At 38.7% G+C, this 22,785-nt stretch overlaps 3 protein-coding genes across 4 annotated transcripts; all 3 read right to left on the bottom strand.

Annotated features, from left to right (window-relative positions):
* Positions 1–323: 323 nt before the first annotated feature.
* Positions 324–1,308, bottom strand: LOC103722739. Its single transcript, XM_008813408.4, has one exon. It carries the CDS (start codon positions 1,218–1,220, stop codon positions 768–770), a length of 453 nt encoding a protein of 150 aa, XP_008811630.1. The 5' UTR covers positions 1,221–1,308; the 3' UTR covers positions 324–767.
* Positions 1,309–7,690: 6,382 nt separating this feature from the next.
* Positions 7,691–8,237, bottom strand: LOC120104443. Its single transcript, XM_039115638.1, has one exon. The coding sequence runs from the start codon at positions 8,212–8,214 to the stop codon at positions 7,810–7,812; it is 405 nt and encodes a 134-aa protein (XP_038971566.1). The 5' UTR covers positions 8,215–8,237; the 3' UTR covers positions 7,691–7,809.
* Positions 8,238–12,647: 4,410 nt separating this feature from the next.
* Positions 12,648–15,717, bottom strand: LOC103722730 (transcription factor ABORTED MICROSPORES). Of its 2 annotated transcripts, none has more exons than XM_008813397.2 (8): positions 15,383–15,717; positions 15,092–15,277; positions 14,925–14,997; positions 14,711–14,788; positions 13,780–14,460; positions 13,384–13,683; positions 13,114–13,290; positions 12,648–13,028 (listed from the first exon to the last, which is right to left on the bottom strand). In XM_008813397.2, the coding sequence occupies exons 1-8, from the start codon at positions 15,484–15,486 to the stop codon at positions 12,813–12,815; spliced, it is 1,815 nt and encodes a 604-aa protein (XP_008811619.1). In that variant the 5' UTR covers positions 15,487–15,717; the 3' UTR covers positions 12,648–12,812. The 2 variants fall into 2 exon arrangements, with proteins under 2 accessions (XP_008811619.1, XP_038971419.1); XM_039115491.1 differs by having other exon boundaries at positions 14,711–14,785.
* Between the last annotated feature and the right edge of the window lie 7,068 nt (positions 15,718–22,785).

Raw genomic sequence — 22,785 nt, 5'->3', positions numbered from 1 at the left:
GTAGAGGTGTTTGTGCAGGGATTCTGCGATATGGTTCTGGAAGTTTCCGGTAATCGCCAGATAGGGACACGCAATAGGTTAAAGCTATGAAAGAGACAAGGGTGGAAGGGATAAACCACGATCGGATGAGCGATGAAACACGAAAATTAAAGGACGACTTGCTTCAGAATTAAACCAACTTCTCTTATTGGCTTTTTAGACTAAACATATATTCAGGAAGAGCTGTTATTATTTTTTAAATTTTATTGAATGTATTTGTATTCGTAATGTATAAAATATCTATTTTAGCAAAAAAAAAAAAAAAAAAAGAGCCTGGATTTGTATGCATGAATACTGAAACTTGGTATCAGATCATCACATTATCAATAAAAAAGCTGTTAAGCTTGTACATAAACAGTACCAAATAAACAAAGATATTATCTATAAGTTTGAATGCTCGGAATGCCCAATCCAAATATTTTTCATTTTTGCCTAAGTGGAACTTCATTTATCCAGAAGATTTAATATTACGAAACCTTCTTTTTTATATTTTTTTTTTAATTGGAAATTTGCAAAAAAACTCCCTGCAATACTCCTTGTCTATGCATGCATGCCACGTCCATATATATAATTATATGCGTGCACGTTCAAAAGCAGAGTTTGGTAAGTAGTAACACGCACCGGTAATGTTTCTCCTAGAAGTTACTGGGGGATGAGAAGACGCCGTCAACTCACCCACACGACGAAATTAGAAAAATTTACATCAAGAACCCATTTCAGACTACCTTCTACATTCGTAACCCCGCACCGTTCCTCCTCTTCTCCCGACGCTGCTCTCCATTCCGCCTCTTCTTCTCACGGCCGCCGCTGCCGCCGTCGATCGGGGCCGTGGCCGCATAGAGATCGTCGATCAAACGATAACGCGGCCTCCTCCGCCGCGAGGCTCCACCAATCTCGCCCTCGTCGTCGTCGTCGTCGGCCTCCGCCACCATCGCCGCCAGCGCCGGCCGCGTCGTGTTAACGGATCGAGGAGAAGAAGAGGACGACGAGAAGGACGAGGAGGAGAGGGTCTTCCATGGGACGACGCTGCTGCTGCTCTCGCTGAGTTGGACGAGGTGCTCCGCCGCCGCCAGCTCGGTGGCCGTGAACAGATCTTGGGGATAAGGAAAATAAGAAGGGATTGGGATTTGGGTGGGAGGTGGGAATAAGAGAGAGGAGGAGGTCTCGTGGAGGGTTTCCATTTCTCTCGCTTCGCGTTCGATTTCCTCGTTGTGGGGGGCGTGTCTTTACTTGTTTGTTTGTTTGAAGGCTCTAAATAGAGGCATTTCGAATTCCGATTCCGAGTGGAACAAGGAAACCGACTTGGAGAAGGATTCGTGTTGTGGTGTCTCGCGGAAAAAATTAAAGGTGTAGGGTGGTCGCCTGTGAGGGGGACAGATGGGCCAATGAGACGTTAGCACGTATTGACTTATGCTTTTCTCCCCCCCCTTTTTTTTTTTCCGTTGTCTGGATTTGCGGTGTCAGAGGGGATAGAAGGTATCGGCTATGAACAAGGGGAGTGGTTGGATGGATAATTTAACGGGAGATATTTTTAAGATACGCACGGTGGTGCAGTGATACGGTTTTTCCAAAGGTAAGATGGCCACGCATCAAGCCAAGATGCCATGGGATAAGGATGGTGCAAACGTGTTATGTAACAAATGTAAGGCTAGCCTACTAATTTCCATCTTCTATGAGTCTTATCAGCGCCCAATCTGGTTTCTTGTCTGGCCATTTTGGAATCAGGTCCAACCCACTAGCAAATTTGGTCGGAACGCTAAAATTTTTAGATCGACTAGACCGGCCAGGTGAGACAAGATAGGGTTAAGCATGATGTGGTGCAGGTCGAATTTGTCTCAATTTCATTGGATATCATTTTGGTTCATTAATACAAGATAAAAGAAAAATATACTATTCATTTTATGTCTAATGGGAAAACTAATTAGCTAATAATGATCTTTGTCCACCATTTCTAAACACAATATTAATGTGCACAGTGCAAGTTGGAGGTTCAATCTTTTCTTTTTTTTCAAAAAAGAATGAAGTTTTTCAAATAGGCTAACTTTTTTAACCCAAGTTTATTCTATGTGACTAATCTTAATACCTACTGAAGGGCCTAATAGAGTCCAGTCATAGGCTGACCCAACCCATATATGGCCGGGTTTGGATTGTATTTTTCGCACTGAGCACTTCAAAATTTTTATTTATCGGTTAAAAAATATGGATCTTGAAAGACCATTGCACGATCTAATGGTGGATTCACACAAACTGAGGTGAACCCTTTATCACGAAAGATACAACCCCTATCCTCCATATTCTCTTTAGAGACATCCCATAAAAAAAGAAAAAAAGAAAAATGACCCAACCCACGTAAGGGCTAAAAGTAGCTTTCTTCGGAGCTGCTTGTATTTGCTTTGGTCAACCCACTTACGCAATTAGCTCTCAACTTTAGAACCGTAAAAAGAAACGCCTGTGTTTCTTGCTTATTGCTAAAGATACCTCCTTATGAACGTCTTTCCAAACTACTAAAAAAAACCAATCTAACACAGAGAAAGCCTCCCGCGCATTCACACAAAACACCTTAAGCTTCTCCCAAGTGGAGAGGACGTCCCTAACATTCAGTCTTTACCTTGTAGGATGTGATAATTGGAATTATATAGATAAGTTACCCTTAAAATGTAAAATATTTTCCACCTTTTATAATCTTATCATCTCTCCTTCGCCGCCTTCTATATATCCCACAGTCTCTTGCTCGATTCTAATATCTGAGCATTGCTAGAAAGCTCTCCTTTATTTGCATGCTATTAAGTATATATAACAGGCCTCTTTCTTTCTTTCTTTCTTTAAAAAAAGCACTGTTCTTTCATGTTACTTTTGTTATCTTTGTGAGCTTATTGGTTCTGCTTTATTCTTCAGCCTACACACAGTTGTTTACAAACCTAATTAGGATTTTGTTCACTCTTTTGAATTAATTAACTATTAAAATTATTTCACTATTTGTGTGTCAAATTAACATTAGTGTTTTTCTTTATCGATGCTCAGTCTGTCTCGAGGAATCTTCTTCTACATAATATGTTAGCAGTCTTTGCCTCTTAACATTTTTGGATTATTAGTTTTAATATATAGAGTAATAGAACTATATAATATATACATGGATTTCTTCTTACTTTTCTTAACAACTAAGAGAAGCTAACTACAAGTTAACAAGGAGGTACTGTAGGAAATTTCATAGCAAAATTTTAAACAGCGCATTCTAAACCAGTCATCTATGCCATTACTGTTTTAATAGCTAAATCTGTTTTTATTGCAAGAGTTCCAATGCATTACAACATTTTGTACTGAATATCTGATTTTTATCTTTTAGCAGTATGACCCATATCTAAAAAAGGAAGGCATAAAATTAATCTTGTTTAATATAATAAATATATTGAAATAACAACTGAGGAGGCTAATTTTTGGCTGGCATATGTATTGTTAATTACTGGTAAATCTCAACTTTTATGTGTGGTTTCGCTTTGCGTACTTGAATTACTTCTCTTCAAACAATCATGTTTGCACAAGTAAAACTTATTATTTTAGAATAATTTTAGAAAATTATCAGCTAGACTCAGTCTACCACGTCGGCTATAGACTACGTCAATCACCGCTTCCCACGTCGGGCTTTCAGGAAAAAAAAAATAAAAATAAACCAGGGTTCTTTTTCCCCCAAAACTAACGGCTACTATGATTTCCACCAGCCTAAATCCCAACCAAATCACCCATCAATTCACCCCCTTAAGGCTAGGCTTCTTTTTTTTTTCCCGCTCGTGCATGGCATCATTTCTCTCCATCGACTACTAGAAAAAACAAGGGAGATAGGAAAAGGAGACGCCTTTGTCCTCTTCCTCTCCTCTTCTGTGATCAATTGCCATTTCTGGGATTTTTTTTCCCTCGAAATGCTCTCTTTTTTGATCTCTCTCGTTGGTTCTACAGCAATCGGTGGAAGGATGGCAACGGTGAGAAGGAGGCCAAAGACTAAGACCATGTACACACTGGGTTCCGCATCCCTCCTCCGCAACCAGCTCGGCATCCACTTCTAGATATCCCCGACGACTGCGAAGTCTTCCTCAGCCTCCCCCACTTGTCTTCGGTATGCTCAACATCGCCAAAGTCCACCCCATAGAAGAGGAGTCCGACCACCTTGACCCTTAGCCTTCTCCTTTCCTGAGAGGCCACTTGCAGTCGGGAAGAAGCGAGAGTGCCTCCCCAGTCCCTTCCTTCTTTATACCACTACCTCCTTTTCTCCAACCCCTCTGAGCACTGTCCCAGACACCACAAACCCCTGCGATCTCCTCGAGGAGGAGGACGACCATCCTTCGCCTATGCATGCTGCCGTACAATATGTTAACTATATATAAGTTGTATACGAGTTGTATTGTTAGCTGTTTATAAGCTGTATACATGAGTTGTATATGAGCCGTTCATAGCCACCTTCAACTATAAAGATGGGCTACGGCACTGTTTGAAAGTGGAACAAAGATCATATCCTCCTTTCTCTAGGACTCTCGCTCCTCTTCCTCTATGTCTATCTCTCCTCTTCCTCTACGTTTTCACAACAAAAGATTGCAGCCAAGAGGCCCCTCCCTGAGTGCTTGAAGATGGTGCCTCGATGATCCTCTATGGAGGCAAAGTTCCCAATGACACCCATCCCTCCATCTCGGGTTGCTGAGTTAATGAACCCTGCTGAGTTTTGGCCCAGTCTAGCTAGGCCTGGTCTAACTCTCAAGTAAAATCCTAGCTCCACCACTACTGAGATGAATAATATTTATGACATAAAAGATGAACAAGATTTTCAAGGCATTAACCTCCTTCACAATTTAAGATTGTTGTTGCTGCTCGATTTGCAATTCGATTGGGAAAAAAGAATGCACCTTATATAGAATGTGCTGAACAATTTCATGGAGGCTTGCTAAGGTCGAGTTTTGATATATTCCTTGAAGCAAATGCTATTGCCCCTAGGCATGCTAAAAATGGTAGATTTTGCAAATGGCCTATGCATTGGAACTCCTATGCTAATTCGTTGAGAGTGTCGCATGATAATTTCCTTAGCCAAGCTACTGTACATTTTGAAAAATCAATCAAATCAATTAAAGGCCTCTTTATCCTTAAGGAAGAAAAATCACATAAAAGAAAGAAAAACGATTTAGCTATATCTCGCTTGAAATTATTGACCATTTGATTAATTCCTTTTTGGATGAAAACTGTCCAATTTACAGCAAGGATGGGGCATGCCATGAGCAATTCATTCCAGCAAAAAATTTTCCATGCATAATGTGACATCAAGGCTGTTGCTCCAATCCTTTGAGAGAACTAATTTGTATTTGATACCTTATGTGAGAGAAACCATTATTTCTTTTGCATCATTCTGCAAGAAAACTTTGGAAGGCCAATAGGACCATGGATCGAATTACACTTTTGGCTGTCTCAATATATCATGGTAGCCATTACCGACAACAAACACATTTTAGAAAACGATATTCCCAACTCATGAGATGAAGCTTGATCTTCATTCATTATTTTAGCAATAATATGTAGAACTGGATCATACATGGGACAAGAGATCTTTATTCTGAAATTCTCTTTTTTATATTCTATTTTTTTTATTAATCTGATAGTGCACTATGGGAATTCAATGAGTTTGCAAATGAAACTTCAATTCAACTATAGCCCGCAAGAAATAGTTGGCAGGCAAGAGAATGACGCAATGAAAATATAAGAATAGGGAGGTCCATTGGGGTAACCCATGGGTCAATTCTGAAAATTTTCTGCAAAAGCTTTTTTTTTTTTGGATGATAAAGGAGGCTAGTAAAGCACCCACCCAGCTTTTATTGAAGAGAAAAAGTAATTACAGCAAAAGTAAAAAAAGAGTTACGGCAGCTAGCAGAGATTAGGTTAGAACAAGACAATATAACAAAAATAAAGTAGTTACAAAAATAGAAAAGCAAAGAAAACCCCAAAAAAACAAAGCTCGACAAAGAACTAGTTTGTTGTCCCACATTGAGTGATTCATTTGTTCAAGTGCTAACAACGTCAAACTCCATGTATGAGGATAGATAATTTTTTTATTTTGTGCCAAATTTTTGCGTACTGATTAAATAACTTTTTGTTACAAAGGTTGGACTAAAAAGAGAATAGTCGTAAACTTTTTGCAGCAACCGACCTTATAAAACATCGCTTATTCATGAAAATTCTAATATTTTTTTTTTCAGCATGACTATAAAATGGCACCAATAAGCATCAGAACCACCGCCGTGTGATTGCCATATACCAGCTAAAAGATAAAATCCACTCCATATGGTAGCAAAAAATTGCACTCTGAGAACAAATGGCTTACAGATTCAACAGAGTGGCAACACAATAGACATCCTCCTACATTTTTTCCAAGCTTTCCTCCAGCAAAAGCTAATCCCACTGAGTAAAGAGAAGCCTCTAAGAAGACGTCAAAACCAAAATAAAAGAACGTCCTAGATTTACTCTTTATCGCTTTCCAAATTTGGAGCCCCCCATTTTTATCTCTCTGAAAATTCTTAGATTTGCTTTGGCTACTATATCACATATATGCAACATCCCACGTCTAGGCATGCATGAGAAGAAAAAAAACAAACACACTAACGATCGAGCCATATATTACAAATAAATTAACATCCCATCGACAAGAATGGATACATTGCTACTGGAGTTTTAGAAAACCCATACCCCCAGCACACCCCAAACCTCAGAATTTATTCAGAATAATGCTGGAGTCACCATCAACTCCCATGTAAACCGAAGTTAGCGAGGAAAAAAAAATACAAACTCCATTCCAGACTATCGCTGCTCCTCTCCATTCCGCTTCTTCTTGCCGGTGCTGTGACTGCATAGAGACCAATAACAAAAAAAAAAAAAAAAAAAAAAACTGAAAGAAATAGCTTTTAAGGGACCTCTCCCTTGAAATTACTGAACGTTTGATTCGTTTTTTCGATAGGAAATATCCAATTAAAAACCTGGGTGGTTTTTGCCTCCCTTTCAATCAGAGGAAAAAAGAAATGAAATATCCAATTGACAATAACAACGGCTAGCTTAATCAACAATTTTCTCTAACCCGTGGGCGTTTTCTTGTACACAATCTCGTGTTGTTTAGCCTTTTGCTTTAATGTTTTGCAACAAATAATGAGTTTTTTGATGCCTTGTGACCACTAATCAAGAATCAACTCTACAAAGTTAATGCAAAAATCTCATAGCACCATGCAATTATGGTTCCTTGCTCTCAATATCATGGTAGTCGTTGCTAACTTCAAGGGAACACACGGCGCATTCAGAAATTTCCAGTGACTTAATTAATTAAGCTAGGATCACTCAGCAAAAAGACCCCTCTTGGAAGGCATCAAAAAGCAAATTCAAAGAACTTCTTATTTCTTTGGAAACTGATCTCGGAACCAAATCAAATCTCGTCGAGATTCCTACGTACTCTATGATTTAATTTAAATCTGGAGCCAAATGCAGGAAAAAAAACGCAGTAAATTGATCCTAGTCTTACCACCTTCTGAATTTTGGCATTTGCATGGCTACGATATCACATGCAACATCTCACGTGCATGAGAAGAGACAGAAACAACGAAGTCCACATATGAAAGTTTAAGACAGATACAACAACTCACAAATTACGTACACAAGAGCAAATACATGTTAGGATATATACACCATCAACTCTCTTATACATAGCGAAATTAGGAGAAGATACAAACATAACCCATTCCAAAAGATGACCTACTTCTATTTCCCTCCTCTGCTCCTCTTCTGGCGACTGCGACGCTCCTCTCCGTTGATCCGCTTCTCAGCGCCGCCGGTTTCGTCGTCGATCAAGGCGGAGGCAGCGTAGAGATCGGCGATCAAACGGTACCGCGGCCGCCTCCGCAGCCGCGGGGCCCCACCAAACTCGTGCTGCTCCTCGTCGTCGTCTTCGTCGGCCTCCGCCACCATCGCCGTCGCCGGAGGCCGCGTGTTGACGGATCGAGGAGATGAAGAAGACGCGAACGAGGACGACGAGAGGGTTCGCCGGGGGAACGAGTCGCCGCTGCTCTCACTAAGCTGGACGAGCTGCTCCGCCGCCGCCACCTCGCTCGCCGTGAAGAAATCTTGAAGCGGAGGGATTCGAGTCGTGGGAAGGGCTTCTTCCATCGTCTCCTCCCTCCCTTGAGTCGGACGCGCTCGCTTTTTGTTTGGGGCTTTGTAGGGACCCCCTTTTATGGGTGATCCCATCATCCCAAGGTTCGGGAAACCGACTTAGAGCCGTTCGGTCAGGTGTCTCGCGGATGATTGTAAGGTATGCGTCGGTTACGGTTGTACATTGGGATCGTATGCGTCACCGCTACCAATCACAAATTGACACGCAGCGGATATAGGTGTTCATACAATATACCGAAGGGGATGAGCTGATACTGTGGGCTTCGGTGGTGTGATATAAAGATAAACTATAGGGGCATATTTTCTGGGTAGGAAAGGTGGTGGTTTTATGCAATCCAGCGGATTCTCCTTTTAGGTTTAAAGCAACCCATGGACAAGCTGCTGAAATGCCCACGGTTTTTTTTTTTTTTTTTTTCCGCTCTAAGTGGATTAGGGGATTGGAATAATGATGTTGGCATAATTATCATCCATATTGGGATACTACCAAGGTGGGTCTAATTTGGGCTTGCAAGATGAACAAATTGGGTTTGGTCACCCCATATGCTGCGTCAGATGACATTTTCTTTTTTCCGAATGCACTCCCCATTCCTAAGGATTTGAATATAGGGTGCATTCAATTTGAGATCAGAATCGAAATCGAAAAAGATTAAAATAGAAGTCGAAATGGCCATATTCTCTGAAACATTTGGTTCATGACTGAAATTAGAATCAGAATGGCCGATTAGGGTTTGTTCTTTGAAAATCAATTAAATAGAGAGGTATTTTGGATAATAAATTTTAAAATAAATATAACAGAATGAGATTTGAATATTGGGAGGGAGCTGGAAATAGATTTTGGAAGATTAAGGTATTCTCACTTCTCTCTAAATTAAATAGAAATGGAAATGTCTTCAACCAAATAGATTGAATGGAAGTCATCCATTTTCATTTTTATTCGAGAGTCTAACTTCCTTCAATCAAATATATCCCTAATTCTTGATGAATTGATGTGTACATATTATATATATATATATGCACATGTATATTCTCACACTAGAGAGAACTAAAGCTGTTCATCTCTCTGCGCTTCAACGATTAGAATGAAAATCATTATTAATTTTTGAGTAAATTACAAAAATGTTTATGAGATTAGAAAAAAATTTGTGCTTATCTTCTGAGATTTATTTTTATCCAATGCTTTAATCTATAACTTAATAGAGTGTTAGTTAAACTATTAACTTTTGATGGAACCCAAATGCTACATCAATAAAATGACCAACAAAACTTTATAAAAACTCTCCTAAGGTTTATGTTTATTACACTTACACCCCATATTTTGTAAAACTTATAGTTATACCCAGTTAAATTGATAGCATTAATGAAACCGTTTATCTATATTAAAAAAATTAAAAATATTTCTATAAGAAAATAAGGCTCCTCTGTCACTTCCATCTTTAACAGTCTTCTTATCTTCAAAGATTGAGTGGCTAGGATTTCTTTCTCGCTTCGCCACCCCACCATGAGTGTCCCTTTCTAACGAGTGACCGACGATAAGCTTCCTTTCCAACCGGCATCTGGCGATGAGCATTCTTAATTTCCAACCAACATCTAGCAACGAGCGTCCTTCCTAGTCAGGTTTTCTTCTCGCTTCTTTGCCTGCCACGTCATAGAGATTAGGGATACTAGTATATCATTTGCTGATTTTGAGTTCTACTTATACAATACCGTATACATGAGTCCTTAATATTGTTGTTGTGGATAAGGATTCCTATATCATATATAAAATTATGATAGCTCTGGTAGTCTATCATTAAAAGGATCCAAATTAGTACAGGCATGAAAACTCTTTTTTTTTAGGGGGTGCATCAGTTACGGTTTCATGGCCTAGCTTAGATTAAGAATATGCTGGCTCGAACGACAAAAGTCTTGATACTAGTTTTCTGCAGTAAAAAAATTTAGAGGCATACATTTGCCACAGAGATTTAGATTGCTTTTTTTTTAGCACATAGTTCTTTTCTAATGATTCATCACGATCAAGCTCTACACCCGTGGCGCCTCACGGCTGTTCTTCTCCTTGGGTGGATATTATATCACTTAAGACTAGTTTGGTTATTTTCTAAATTTTTTCTGATATGGCATTTAGGTCCCATTTAAGTTAACTATTTGGCTAACATTCTGTTAAGTTATGGGTTAAAGTGTTGAATAAAAATAAATCTCAGAAAGATATGCATAGGTTTTTTCAAACTGTTGGATGTCAAGTATAATTTACTCTTAATCTCAGAGGTGAATTTATTCGTCACTTTAGGATAATTTTAGACTTTTCATATAAGGTAAACAGATTCACTAAAGACATTAATTTAAATAAATATAAGTGTAGCTTTTACAAATTATTGGATATAAGTATAATAAATGTAAACCTCAAGAAAGGTTTTTATAACTTATTCTTAATTTTTTAACAAATGGGGATAGCCATGAATAAATTAAAATTTTAGACTTTTAATCAAAAAATGACATGTAGAATAATCTAAGTGCAGAGAATGATAGACGGTTGGACTTTATAACCAGTAAGAATTAAATTTTCCTTTCGTTTCTAGAAGCAGGGATGGTTTACTAAGTTGCATACGCAAGCAAGACTTAGTGTCATGAAATGGATAAGGAAAAATCAACGAGAGGAGAGAGAGACGCACCTTCACAAGTATATAGTTTAGACATGGTAGTTGTCTTCTATATGGATACCAAAGAATTTTATTTTTCTAATTTCTAAAGTTTAATTATAAATATGTGTGCAAAGTATTTTTAGTCTATGGTAAAGTTTAAGACAGGACGGCTAATTTGGTTAGCGGAACAGATATGGAATTGCCCCATCATCCCTATTTAAATTGCCAAACAACAACTTTTGCCGTTTAGAATAATGTTATACCCTATGAAGGTTTAAGTCGGAGAGAAGGTTTTAATTTTATTCCATTATTTTAATGGAATAGGTTTTTGTCATAGAATAGTAGAAAGTTATCTCCGTCAATTATATTCTTGTAGAAAGTTATCTTCGCCTATTATTTCAAGAAAAAATGTTGCAATTGGTTGGTTCTATTCATTTTTTTTCAACTTTTCCTCCGTTTGGCCTATGGGAGGGTTTAATTAGGCGGGGGTGGAGTTAGCTGCAGGATACCATCGACTAAGTAGCAATTGGTTGATTCTATTTCTTCCGTAAAATGTCATAATGGATTGCTTCTATTCATTTTGCTCAAAAAGAATGCTTCCATCCATTCTTTTTCTCTGGCCTGAGCTTTTTGTCCTTATATTAGTGAATTTAATTATCCTGTATCTCCAATTCTCCACCAATCAATCACCAGGTACATACACTTGCTGGAATATATCCGGAATACTACTACCAAGATTTAAATCATATCATGTGTAACAATCCAGGACCTCAGCCAAAATGGCTAGCTGGAAAGTATTTCTTGGTTCCTTAATCCTGCACGGGTCATCACATAACCCTCCATTTAAGCTCTAACGTACTTGTCAGGTTAAGAATTCAAATTTCTTCAGATCTAATCATAAATGCCACGATCGACCCATGGTCAGCCCCAATAAATCCGTGTTGAAGTATTACCTAGTCCATATAGGTTATGGGCTGGTCCGCTCTAATACCATTTGCAGCAACCTAGAACTTTACCCAAAATAGCTAGTTAGATAATATTATTTAGGTTCTTTAATCGTGTATAAGTACCCAAAATCTATCTAAGGAATAACCGATATGAGACTAAACACACGTCCGCCTGGATCATCATATCATGGATGTCATAAGAATGGAGAGGAATGCCAACTAGCCAAGGTACAAATGGTAAGCTAGAAGCACTCAAATTATAGCATTATGAATGGCACAATTGATAAATACGGGTAAACCTACATGCATATAATTAAGATGTTATACCAATTTTTGCCTTCGAACATACAATAAACATTACGAATCTTTGTATTAGCAAGTTTCATATGCCAAGATCAGTGCAGATAGACGTTGGAGAATCGCTACTTAGTAGACTTAGGCCTTGGATGCCGTTTTGCTGTTTCACCTAGCACCCCAGAAAACTATATTAAGACAAGGCAAGGAATTGGATTGGCATTTGGATAAGAGATCTCCATACCATCCACCACTAGCCATGGCATCCCATCCCATTTTAATCCTATATTCCACCTTCTTCATGACCATCTTATAGGATGGGAACAAAATACCCATCAAATTCGTAGTTTTGTACAAGTCCTAAAGATTATATCTCGTATGGAACAAAATCACGAGGGTACGGCACAAGAGGTAGCATCCATCTACGGAAAGCTGCTTCACGGACTGATTGGAGAAAATCCATAGTCCCAACGAATCTTCGTACTAAACAAACAACCATTTGAAAAGTGCACGAGACATGCGAACAATTTGCCAAAATAAAAAGAGTGAATTGCGTTGTAGGAAACTATAACTTTATTTCACCTTATTCTCAACGGGCAACGAACGGAAACATCCAAGCTAAGCCCAGCACACACTAGTTTATCATATTACCAACCATGCAGCAATGAAAGGAAAGGAGACTGAAGCAGATCCTTAGCCTTCACTTTACTTAGAGTCATGGCTGATGGTGATGGTAGTGAAGGTGGTGGTGGGAGTTGAGTTGGTGGTGCTGGTGGCAATGGTTGCCGTGGTGATAGTGGTGGTGGTGATAGTCGCCACCACCGTTGGCCTTCCCCTGTCCAGGCTCCGGCCACCCTGCATTTGGATCGCGCGTTACTTCGATCAATGAATTCCTCACCTGCTCTGCTTGCACCACTTCATTATCCCTTCTCTGAAACATAATACAATTTCAAGTTAGTTCTGATGAGGACTTAAGAAGCCTAAGACTCAGCTTGTTGTCATGAAATGGTCCATACCTCCACTCTGAAAACGTTCAAGACCAGGGTTCTGAATTGGGTAACATTGGCGTTGGTCACTTCCAGGCCTAAGGAGCTCATGGCCTCCATCAGCCTGGCAAATCCTCCCTGCTTGTACTCGCATAAGACCTTTAGAAAGAACTCATTGCCCTCCACCTGCCTCACCTCCACTTGTGGCTGCTCAAACGAACACGAGATCCATAAGCTAAAGACTATTACAATTAACAAGTGATCCTAGAGAGCTAAAGCAAGTGAAATAACTATAGGCACCTCCATCTGGTTCCCCTTGTCGTCGTGGCCCAGGTCCTGACTTTGTTCCATTGGGTTACTGTTATTCATGGCGATCATCCTCGAGCCGTTCGGGCAATCATCATGCTCCAGTCCTTGGTTCATCATCCCATGCTGATTTGGAACCTCCATTTGGCTGTTGCTGTTGTTGTTGCTTCCGTTCTGCTTACCATCATCATCCTCTGGATTGGTTTCCTCGAGCTCATCCTGAAGATCCTTCACTTGCTTTTGTAACTCCATGACATATTGTATCGCATCGCCGAGAATGGATGCCCTATCCATCTATCCATAATAGAAAAGAAACATATTTATAAGAGATCATAAAGGAGTATTTGTGTTAGGAATGAGAAGAAGAAGGGAGAGGAGAAGGATAACAACCTTGGTGATCTTTGGAACCAATGCTCGTAAAGTTAAAAGCCGGTCATTGAGCTTCTTCCTCCTCTTCCTCTCTGCGACCAGATTCTTCGAGTGGTGCCGCTTGCCGGACCTGCCTGCCACCCGGTGCTCTTCATCTTCATCCACCTGATCACTGCCCTCCGAGCCTGAATCGGCTCTCCGAGCAGCATCCATCTTAATGGACTCCTTCTCATGCCCCGCCACCTCCCGAGACACCGAGGACTCCGTAACCGAGTGCAAATTGTGGGCACTAGTCACATAAGATTGCCGGAATGCGGTCGCCATGTCCGCGGCCACGCTGCTTTCGATGGTGGAACCGAGCGGTGCAGGTGGGGGCTTGTTAGAGAGGTATGAGTCCGCTGTCGACCCATCGAAGAAGATGTCGGAGTTCTTAGGCCCGGAGAACAGGTTCAGAGGAGAGTCGTACAGCCGGGACTGGTCGGAGGGGTCCCATGGGAGGTTTGGAGGGTCGACGGCCATTGACTGCGGAGGGATCCATGGCTGGAGGCCATCGGCGGAGGTGGCGAGGTTGCTGTTCTGATCTTGTTGCGGGTCTATTGGGTCTCCACTGTTGTTAACCATGTTCATGGCTTCGGCTTGTTCATACGGGATGCCGGTGCACTGAGACATGACAAACTCTACGGTTTGTTGCTCCTCGGCCATCTGGTTTCACAAATTATTCCTTAATGATTTCATAAACTCAAGCATATATGTGTACTATTCCAGGTATTTAAAAACGAGACTAGAAGAGCACGCAAAGATCATTACGTAAGGTTTTGACAACAGTTAGGTATTTGTTTTTAGATCATTCAAATGGTGTGAGCTCTAAAAATAATAACCATAATATTGGAAACTTGATAAGAAGAGTAGTAGAGAAGAGGAGGAAGAGAAGTAGGAGAAACAAATGCTTTACGTGTTTTGAAGCAAACAGCTCAACAAGCCCACCCGGCACGGGCACCAAGGCCATTGTTTTTTCTCTAACCGTTTCCTGCTGATAAATTGCAATAAAAAAAAAAAAGAAAGCACAAGGGAACTTAACTACCATCTTATATTACTCTTAAGAAAGTTAAGAAATAGATACAAGAATATGACACTTTAAGAGGTTGGGATGAGTAATGAGAAATTACATGTGAGATCGTGGAATCCGGCAGTTTAGTTTGCCATATGGGATCGTTTGTTATCAAAGCCTGCGCTCGTAACCTATATATAGAAGATCAGAGAGAGATCTTGCCACTAAAAGATTCAGATAGGACTTGGAGACTTGAAAGATAGTGAGTCAAGAGATTGAGGGTACCCTGAAGAGGAATCCAAGGGAATGGAAGAAGGGAGCTCTTCTAAAGCATCACAAATCCTTGTCCTTGGGTGTCGAAACATCACATCCCTGCATGGCAACTTTGAAGCAGACACAGCAGAAGTGAATAGTGCTGCTCCATTCTGGGCTTCAGCTCCAGAGCAACAGCAGCCCATCCACTCTAAAAATCTATCGGACATGAGAGGAGGCATATATAATTGTAAGGAGGTGAATTCTTTTAAAATTGTTAGTGATCATGTCATATAAAAAAAGATCATAGAACAAAGATGCTACCTTTGATCCTGAGACAATTTCCACAGGATGCAGTAGTCCCAGCCATTTGTTCCCACAAGGGGCCTCAGCCCCTCTGCCATGGTGCTCTGCGGCCAGGCCTTCATGTCTCCTCTTCCAATGACCCTATGCCTCCAGTCTCCTTAAAGAACCAGAGACAATTTAGACTAATTATAACTTGTCATTACCGGATAGATATAATTAGAAGAACGTGTGCTGTTTGTTAGTAGGATATGGATGACAGGGGGAGAGAGGTAATAAATATCAAAAGCCTGCAGCTGCTAAACTATAATTAGTAGCAGAATCCTTTTGGAACAGGGGAGAAGAGATCTGTCAGGAGAATATCACACCCTCCTAGTAAAAAAAAAAAACTTCCCCTCTCTCTCTTCATGACCTGTTTGACTGTACTGCGAGTATAATAATAATGGAAGGAAGAGGGAAAGGAAGAGATGGTGAGGAGGACAGAATCAGCTGATAGCTATAGATAACTGCAGCATCGTTTGAGAGACAAGGGAGCAGCATCAAACCACACCATGTGTTCTCCTCTGAATTAGCCCACGTTTACTGTAAAAGGGACTGGCAGAGAAAGACTAGATGATGATGATGATGATGATGATGATATGGTGAAAAATGGAGTAAACCACATGAGTATATATTGCTTTGGAGGTTGTTATGGTTAGGTGAATTGCAATGAAGGTGTGATTGTGAATATATATGCTCTCTCTCTCTCTCTTTCTCTCTCTCTAAATGATTAGGTGGTTTGCTTCTCTTTTATGTTAGGGGAAGGTATCTTAGGGTTCCGATGTGGTCCTATGGAATAATTTTAAAATTATTGGTCGGATCAGGTTCACCATTAAACTTCTAAGCCAATTTAATCGGAAAACAACATGGCCAAATATGAAAAAAAAAATGTAAATTTAGTTGGATTAAATCTATCAATGACCTGATAGACCAATTTAACCACCAAGCAACACACAAACATGTATGTATCGCGCTCTTTTTTTTTTCATCAAGCCTTGTTGTGTGTGTTATTTCTGGTCTGAGAGATCCGGGTTTGTTTTTTCTTTCTTAAATTTTTTTCAGACCAATTAAGGGAGAGAATTGCAACTGAGCCGTCCACTATGGTTATCAAACGCGTATCATGTGAATAGAAAAGGAAATGTGAGGGGTTTTAGGCGGACGTACCGTGTCGGAAGGTGTCAGGGATATGACCATTTTCTGTCCTGGTGCCTAATTTGGGCAACCCAACTGACATCCTGAGAGCATCTCAAATGGTGGACCCAATGGATTCGTTGGGTAGTAATTAAGATGGGCTTGAGTTGATCTCGAAATGGCCTAAAATCTAATGCCTATACACCGTTCAGGAGTTTACCAGAGATTCATTCTAGTTCATGGAGCCCAGAGACAGGGATTGGTGGAGTAGAGAAATGGTTCTTTGACACCAAAACTTGTTGGAGAAGTCACATAGGTGGAGTTGCTTAGGGCTAGTGATAGCACGGCTCCTACGGCTAACAAACATTAGATACGTTAATAGAAATATAGGATGTTACTGTCAAGAGAAGTTAAAGGGAAATTTTGAGCTCACATGTACTAAGGTTTTTTGTCAGATGCCCTTTAATTCGATGATCTTGGTTTTTTCATCTTCTTTTTTTATCAAAAGCAGGTGATTGGTGTTCTTGGACAAAGAATCTTTTGGCTGAGAATATGTTTAATTATATAGACTTTAAAATGCATGCATTAATTTCTATACAAGAAGATGATAGGATGTTTTGAGGTAAACATGTTTTATTCTTTTCACATTAATACAAAAGGTGCGGCGTTGGTTTTGTTATTAGGAATCAGCATGCCAGACTTGTGGCAGCCGGAGGACGGCAGATCTTCGATCAGTTTGTCGTGGGTGCTGAGATCAGAGCTGCCTGAGAGGATATCTTCTATGCGAGACGGATACTGAGGGCAGATCGTATCATCCTCGAGGAAGACTTCGCGACAGTGATCGAGGAGATCCAGGGTCTCGGAAGTGCTGTTAGCGGGATGGAATTGCTCCATGATATTCGTCGTCTCTTAAGCGAATGCGACGCTTCTCGGACAACCCATGTGTTTAGAGAGGCCAATGGTGCGGCGGATTGGGTGGCGTCCTATGCGACTCACCCCTCCAAGGGTTTTATCTGGGAGACCCATGATTCTGTTTTAGCTCCACTGCATTATCTTTTATTGTCTGATTTTTTGGGTCGTACTCATACCTGTTGTGTGAGAGCTGTCGATGTACAAAAAAAAAAGACAGAGAGGATATGTGACGAAGACGTTTTTAGATATTTGAATGAACTAGTTAATTAATACATTCATGTCATGGTTACTTCATGATATTGAATTCATACAATCTTGCACAAGGATGATGTAGCTTAGATCATTGGGAGGAATGATGTTAGTGTAACAATGGTGTAGTTTTAATAGACGGCAAGGAGCAATTACTCTCGAAATTAAAGAAACTCTTATATGCATGGTTTGAATAGTTGCATACCTATGGCAATGGGAAGAAAAAGTATGGTGTAAAGGCTCATCAAAATTAAAAAGAATTCCATTAACCAATTATAACTTTTAGTCCATGTTGATTGAGATTTTAATATCCAATCCAAGTTCTAAAGTTTTTTTTTTTACTTCCACAGGAGATGGATGAAAGGACTGATTTGGCAAGGGATAAAAATAGAATCAAGGATTGAGTGTGAAGGGTCATCTTTAGGAAATTGTATTTGGCACATCGCATATGGGTAAAATAAAAGCATGGTTACAGGCAATATGTAAGCAAAAAAAATTCTACTATGCTACATCTATACTTTAATTTTTTTACACTTTTTTTCTTTTGGTTTCTGTACCACCGATTTGGGGTGCAATCAAGCCAAGCCGAGTTGAGTAGTTAGAGGCTTCAGCTCGACTCGACTCAAAATATTTGGGCTCGAAAATTGACTCGAGATCGATGTAGCATGAATATTCACGCTCGAACTTGACTCAAAAAAAAAAGGCAATACTCGAGATCGACTTAATTCAATTCGAATATCAACCAAACCATACTTGAACTTGAGTTCAAACTTGAATTCGAGCCATAGTAATAATTAAAAAATATGGTTAAAATAAAATATAACATAATATTATATTTTAGACTATTAAATTAATAATATATATTATAAATAAAAATATAATATTATTAAAAAAAATATTCGACTAGGCTCGAGCCATCGAGCTGAGTATTTTGCTACTCGAGCTAGATTCGAAAAATTGTTCGAGCTACTTAAGCTCGACTCAAGCTCGATAATAGTCGAGTCGAGTAGAGCTTGGAGCTGAGTAAAGCCCAAGCAGCTCACGAGTTTCTCAGCTTATTTGCACCCTTACCACTGATACATTTTTAATAATAATGCATACTATGGTATATATACAATACCGACTAGGAATGTGATATCCTACTTTAAGATTTAAAGCCTTCTCACATAGTAGACAAGCGTAGAACAATATTGTGCACCCTTAGTTTGATGCTATTACTAGGATAGAAATGTTTTTGATCCGATTTTGAATAAAAATTATATGTTCTGTTATTATCGAGTATGTGGTTTCTTTTGAGAAGTTTCTTTGCACAAGTTACTTCTACATTTAATAAAAAAATATATATATTCATTCTTCTCTTTGGCATATTGATAAACATGTTTCGAAACTGATGTCTACTACAACCTTTGGTGAAGACTTCTTGGTCCTTCATTCGTATTTAAAATTCAATTATTTTATCCTACCCTTGTACACCTGTCAATATATTTATTGAGATTATCTTCCTTCTTTTTCTTTTTTTGAATTCCTTTAGATGAAAATCATCAAGCTTTTAAGACCTACCAAAGTCATCATTGTCGAGTCTATGGATAGAATGATCCTTAAATTCTACAATATGTTTCGCATCAAGTTTGTCACTGGTTAGCGTTTCACTTTGTTTATTTAGATTTTCTTTTCGTTTAAGCTATATATGCCATTATTTCTAGTTTCAAGACTTAATTTAAATTTTTAGGTACTATATTATAATTACCGTAGTCAGGAGGGGCTTTTTCAAAAGTTCTTCTTCTGTGCAACGGTTAAAATCTTTTCCCTCATTTAGCTGCCATTTTTTTTAAGAGACAAATTAACAGCCTATTTACAGGTTAGATTAAGGTCTCGTTTGACATTTCTTGCAGGGCCAAAACAGTACCAAAATCTTTTTTAAAAAATAATTTTTTTTTAAAAAGGGGAAAAGCTCTAATTTGATTTTTTTTTGGGGCAAAAAGATCTAACAGCCAGCTTTTATTCGATTCTGGCTAACCCTGTTTCTGAATCCCCAAGCAGCCCATAACAGGCCCTTGGTTCAACCATCAACACAGTAAACTGTGTTTAAGACCGCAAATTGCTATTCCTCTCTTCCTCCCAAACTCCTAGTTTTCCTACAAGTTGAGGGAAGTCATGATGACACTGATTGCTGAAATCTCTGAGTGTGGTTGTTGGGCAAACCAAAGGAGCATTAGTGGAATCATATGCTGCCAACTTGGCAACCATTCCTAAAATCCAGTGAACCCGTTGAATGTTGTATGGTTGTTAATTTGTTTGTTTTCATTTAATTTCTCATTTGATGTCAACCGAATGCGATGCTTTGACTGCATACATATTTTACATCATTTCTTAGTTTAGATCATTATCTTCATCCTACTGCATTATTATTTCTGTTTTTCTTAGTTAGATCGTGCATTCTTTCTTTTAGAATCATTTAGTCTCCTGTATCTAAGCTTTATCCTCGGTTTAGCTTTGATATTTTTTCATATTGCTTGCTGTTTTGCTTTGGAATCATATTCTTAGTTAGATCTTGCTTCTTTCATTTAGTCTCCTATATCTAAGCTTTATCCTAGGTTTCGCTTCCATATTTTTATTGCTTGCTGTTTTGCTTTGGAATCATATTAGGACAGCATTTAGTGGATCACCTTTACTTGGATCCTTTCAGAAATCCACCAGGATCCTTGACCCATGAAACCAGTAGCTTTTTTTTTCTCTCCTTTTTTTTATAGAAAGCCAATAGCTAATATAATTTGCTAAAAAGCTCAAGTCTTTCTGAATTGTAGAAAAACTTTACGGGCTCGTTTGGTTTGCAGAGAACATTTTTCCTCCTAGAAATATGCGCATATTTCTGGGAAGAGAATGTCTAAAAAAATACTTTTGGTATATTTGGTTGACCATGGAAAAATGACAGATTTACAGAGTGCTTATGTTTGGTTGACCATGCACTTTTCTGAAAGAGTTATGTATAATTTATATTATACTCTTAATAAAAATTAGGTCTTTAATGCCTCTTTAATGCTGTAGGGTCTTGGTGGAAAAAAATAAAAATGAAGTGATTTTTGGCTCACGGAAAAGTAACTTTCGCATGTTTCTCGTGGATTTTTCCCATGAAACATGAGAATCATATTTCGAATACAACTTTTCCGTTTCTCTCCTTTGAAAACTCCAACCAAACAAGAGGCATCTTATTACTTTTCCGTTGACCATACTTTTTTCCCTCCTTTTTCTGCGAACCAAACGAGCCCTACAAGAACTAGACCTATTCCTTATTTATGCATTTTAACATCTGCATCATTAACCCTGAATTTCTAATTCTTATGTCCCAATTCCTTCTCCCACCTCATGTCCATCCAATCACAAAAAATTGAAACAGATACTCGATTTTGAATCTCTCCATCTTCCGGCATTATGCAGCCCCTCCCTGTCCCGGATTTTGACTTTTGATGGAAAAGCCAAATAATTTGAGTAGAAGATTGCAAAAGACATAATGTGTCTATGACATGTTCAAGGATAAGAATGGCACAATTATACCTCATTTGTTTTATGATGAGTGAATACTATGCTCCTAGATGCATAGCATGTCATCACCTAACTTACCAAATATTTTTTATTCGAGCAAAAATCAGATGAGTTATGATATAGAATAACCTAAGCAACAACATTAAGCCTTGTCCCAATTATATAGGACATATACAACAACCAACTGATTTGTCATTTGTATAATGGAAACATTACTAAAAAACTATGATGCGGAGTACGTCATACAAATTTGGTCCTGTGATTCTAACAAATCTGAGTGAATGCTGCAATCTCCCTTAAGATTGGCCGGTGGTTGGATCTCCAGCATGATCGAGGAGGTTGGAGTCTTCTTCTCCACCTTTCACGATCGATCGATCGCGGGAGTCTTCTTCAGGCCGGCCCATTAGCCCAAAAAATAGCGGGCTATCACATTATCTGCAGTACAGCAAGTGATATGGTAAAGTTTTTATTAATGCAAATTGTTCGCTTTGTCTGCTCTTTTTTGGAGGAGATATATCTGAATCAGCCAAATGGTACATATTCTAAGCAGAAATGAATATGTCAAGTGTATATCTCAATTAGTCTACTTTTCAGTGGCTGTATGTGATTTTTTGCAAGACAGATAAAGCTTAAATAACCATTTTGTGTAAAGATTTTATGACTTAGTTTTATCAAAACAAGTCCAATGGAAAGTAGCCAAACTTAAGTTGTAACAAATTTATTCTAATGTTTTGCCTGTGCCTATTCTAATGCAACTTGAGAGCCACTCTTTATCAAGAACAAAGATAAGGGGAGATGTATATGTTGATAACGAACCTAGAAGGATTGTTTAGTTTCCTGTGAATCTTTGATTGTTCTCAAGATCTCAAAATTTTAATTCTTTTTTTTTCTTTTGGTAAACTCAGATGTTTACTATACCTTGTAAAGAAGTTACATTGGCAGATGGAGTAGATTTTCTAAAATGTTTATGACACTTATGAAGGAAAGTATATTATACACATGAAGTTTCTAGCTAGCTAGCAAACTCATCACATCATAAATTAGAATTTATTAAATTAACTATCACCGAAGGAACTTTAGGAACTCCTTATGACTTTATTTGATGACAAATAGATTTTACCGTAATAAACTTGAAATGGAAAATTCTGCAATCCGCATTAGTGAAACAAGATAGACAATATCATGTCAAAACTACCTTAAGATTTTAGGAGAGAAGAAAACTTCAAGGTAAGATCAAGAAACTCCATGGTATCCTACAATTTCATCTTAAAATATTGAACAAAAACAAATTTGTCAAATTCTTAAATTGTTGCTGTGTGGTCCAAAAAGGACCAATCATGACACTTGGAAAAAATATTTCAAAATATTCGACGCCTCTAAAGAATTTCACATAACATACATTAGGAATATGAAGCTTTTAGCCAACTTGAAAATTTTCTAGCTCAAAATATAGTTTTTGGGTTTAACTATAATTTGAATAAACTATAATTAACTTCCAATACATTAGTTACTAGCTAGTGGTCTTTGCTCTTGCCAACTCAATTAGTATGAAA

The sequence above is a fragment of the Phoenix dactylifera genome, chromosome 18 (genome assembly GCF_009389715.1).
Source record: "Phoenix dactylifera cultivar Barhee BC4 chromosome 18, palm_55x_up_171113_PBpolish2nd_filt_p, whole genome shotgun sequence".
Classification (NCBI taxonomy): Eukaryota; Viridiplantae; Streptophyta; class Magnoliopsida; order Arecales; family Arecaceae; genus Phoenix; species Phoenix dactylifera.
Note: the sequence above shows the minus strand (reverse complement) of the source record. Positions and strands in the feature narration are given on the sequence as shown.

Bases quoted from the DNA above. Each gene is read 5' to 3' on its own strand.
- LOC103722739 (XM_008813408.4), bottom strand. From the start codon at position 1,220: ATGGAAACCCTCCACGAGACCTCCTCCTCTCTCTTATTCCCACCTCCC.
- LOC103722730 (XM_008813397.2), bottom strand. From the start codon at position 15,486: ATGAAGGCCTGGCCGCAGAGCACCATGGCAGAGGGGCTGAGGCCCCTT. The intron at 14,461-14,710 runs GTAAAGCATTTG...TTGTGAAACCAG, and splicing joins AGCTGTTTGCTTCAAAACAC to ATGGCCGAGGAGCAACAAAC. The intron at 13,684-13,779 runs GTTGTTATCCTT...TATTATGGATAG, and splicing joins TGGTTCCAAAGATCACCAAG to ATGGATAGGGCATCCATTCT.
- LOC120104443 (XM_039115638.1), bottom strand. From the start codon at position 8,214: ATGGAAGAAGCCCTTCCCACGACTCGAATCCCTCCGCTTCAAGATTTC.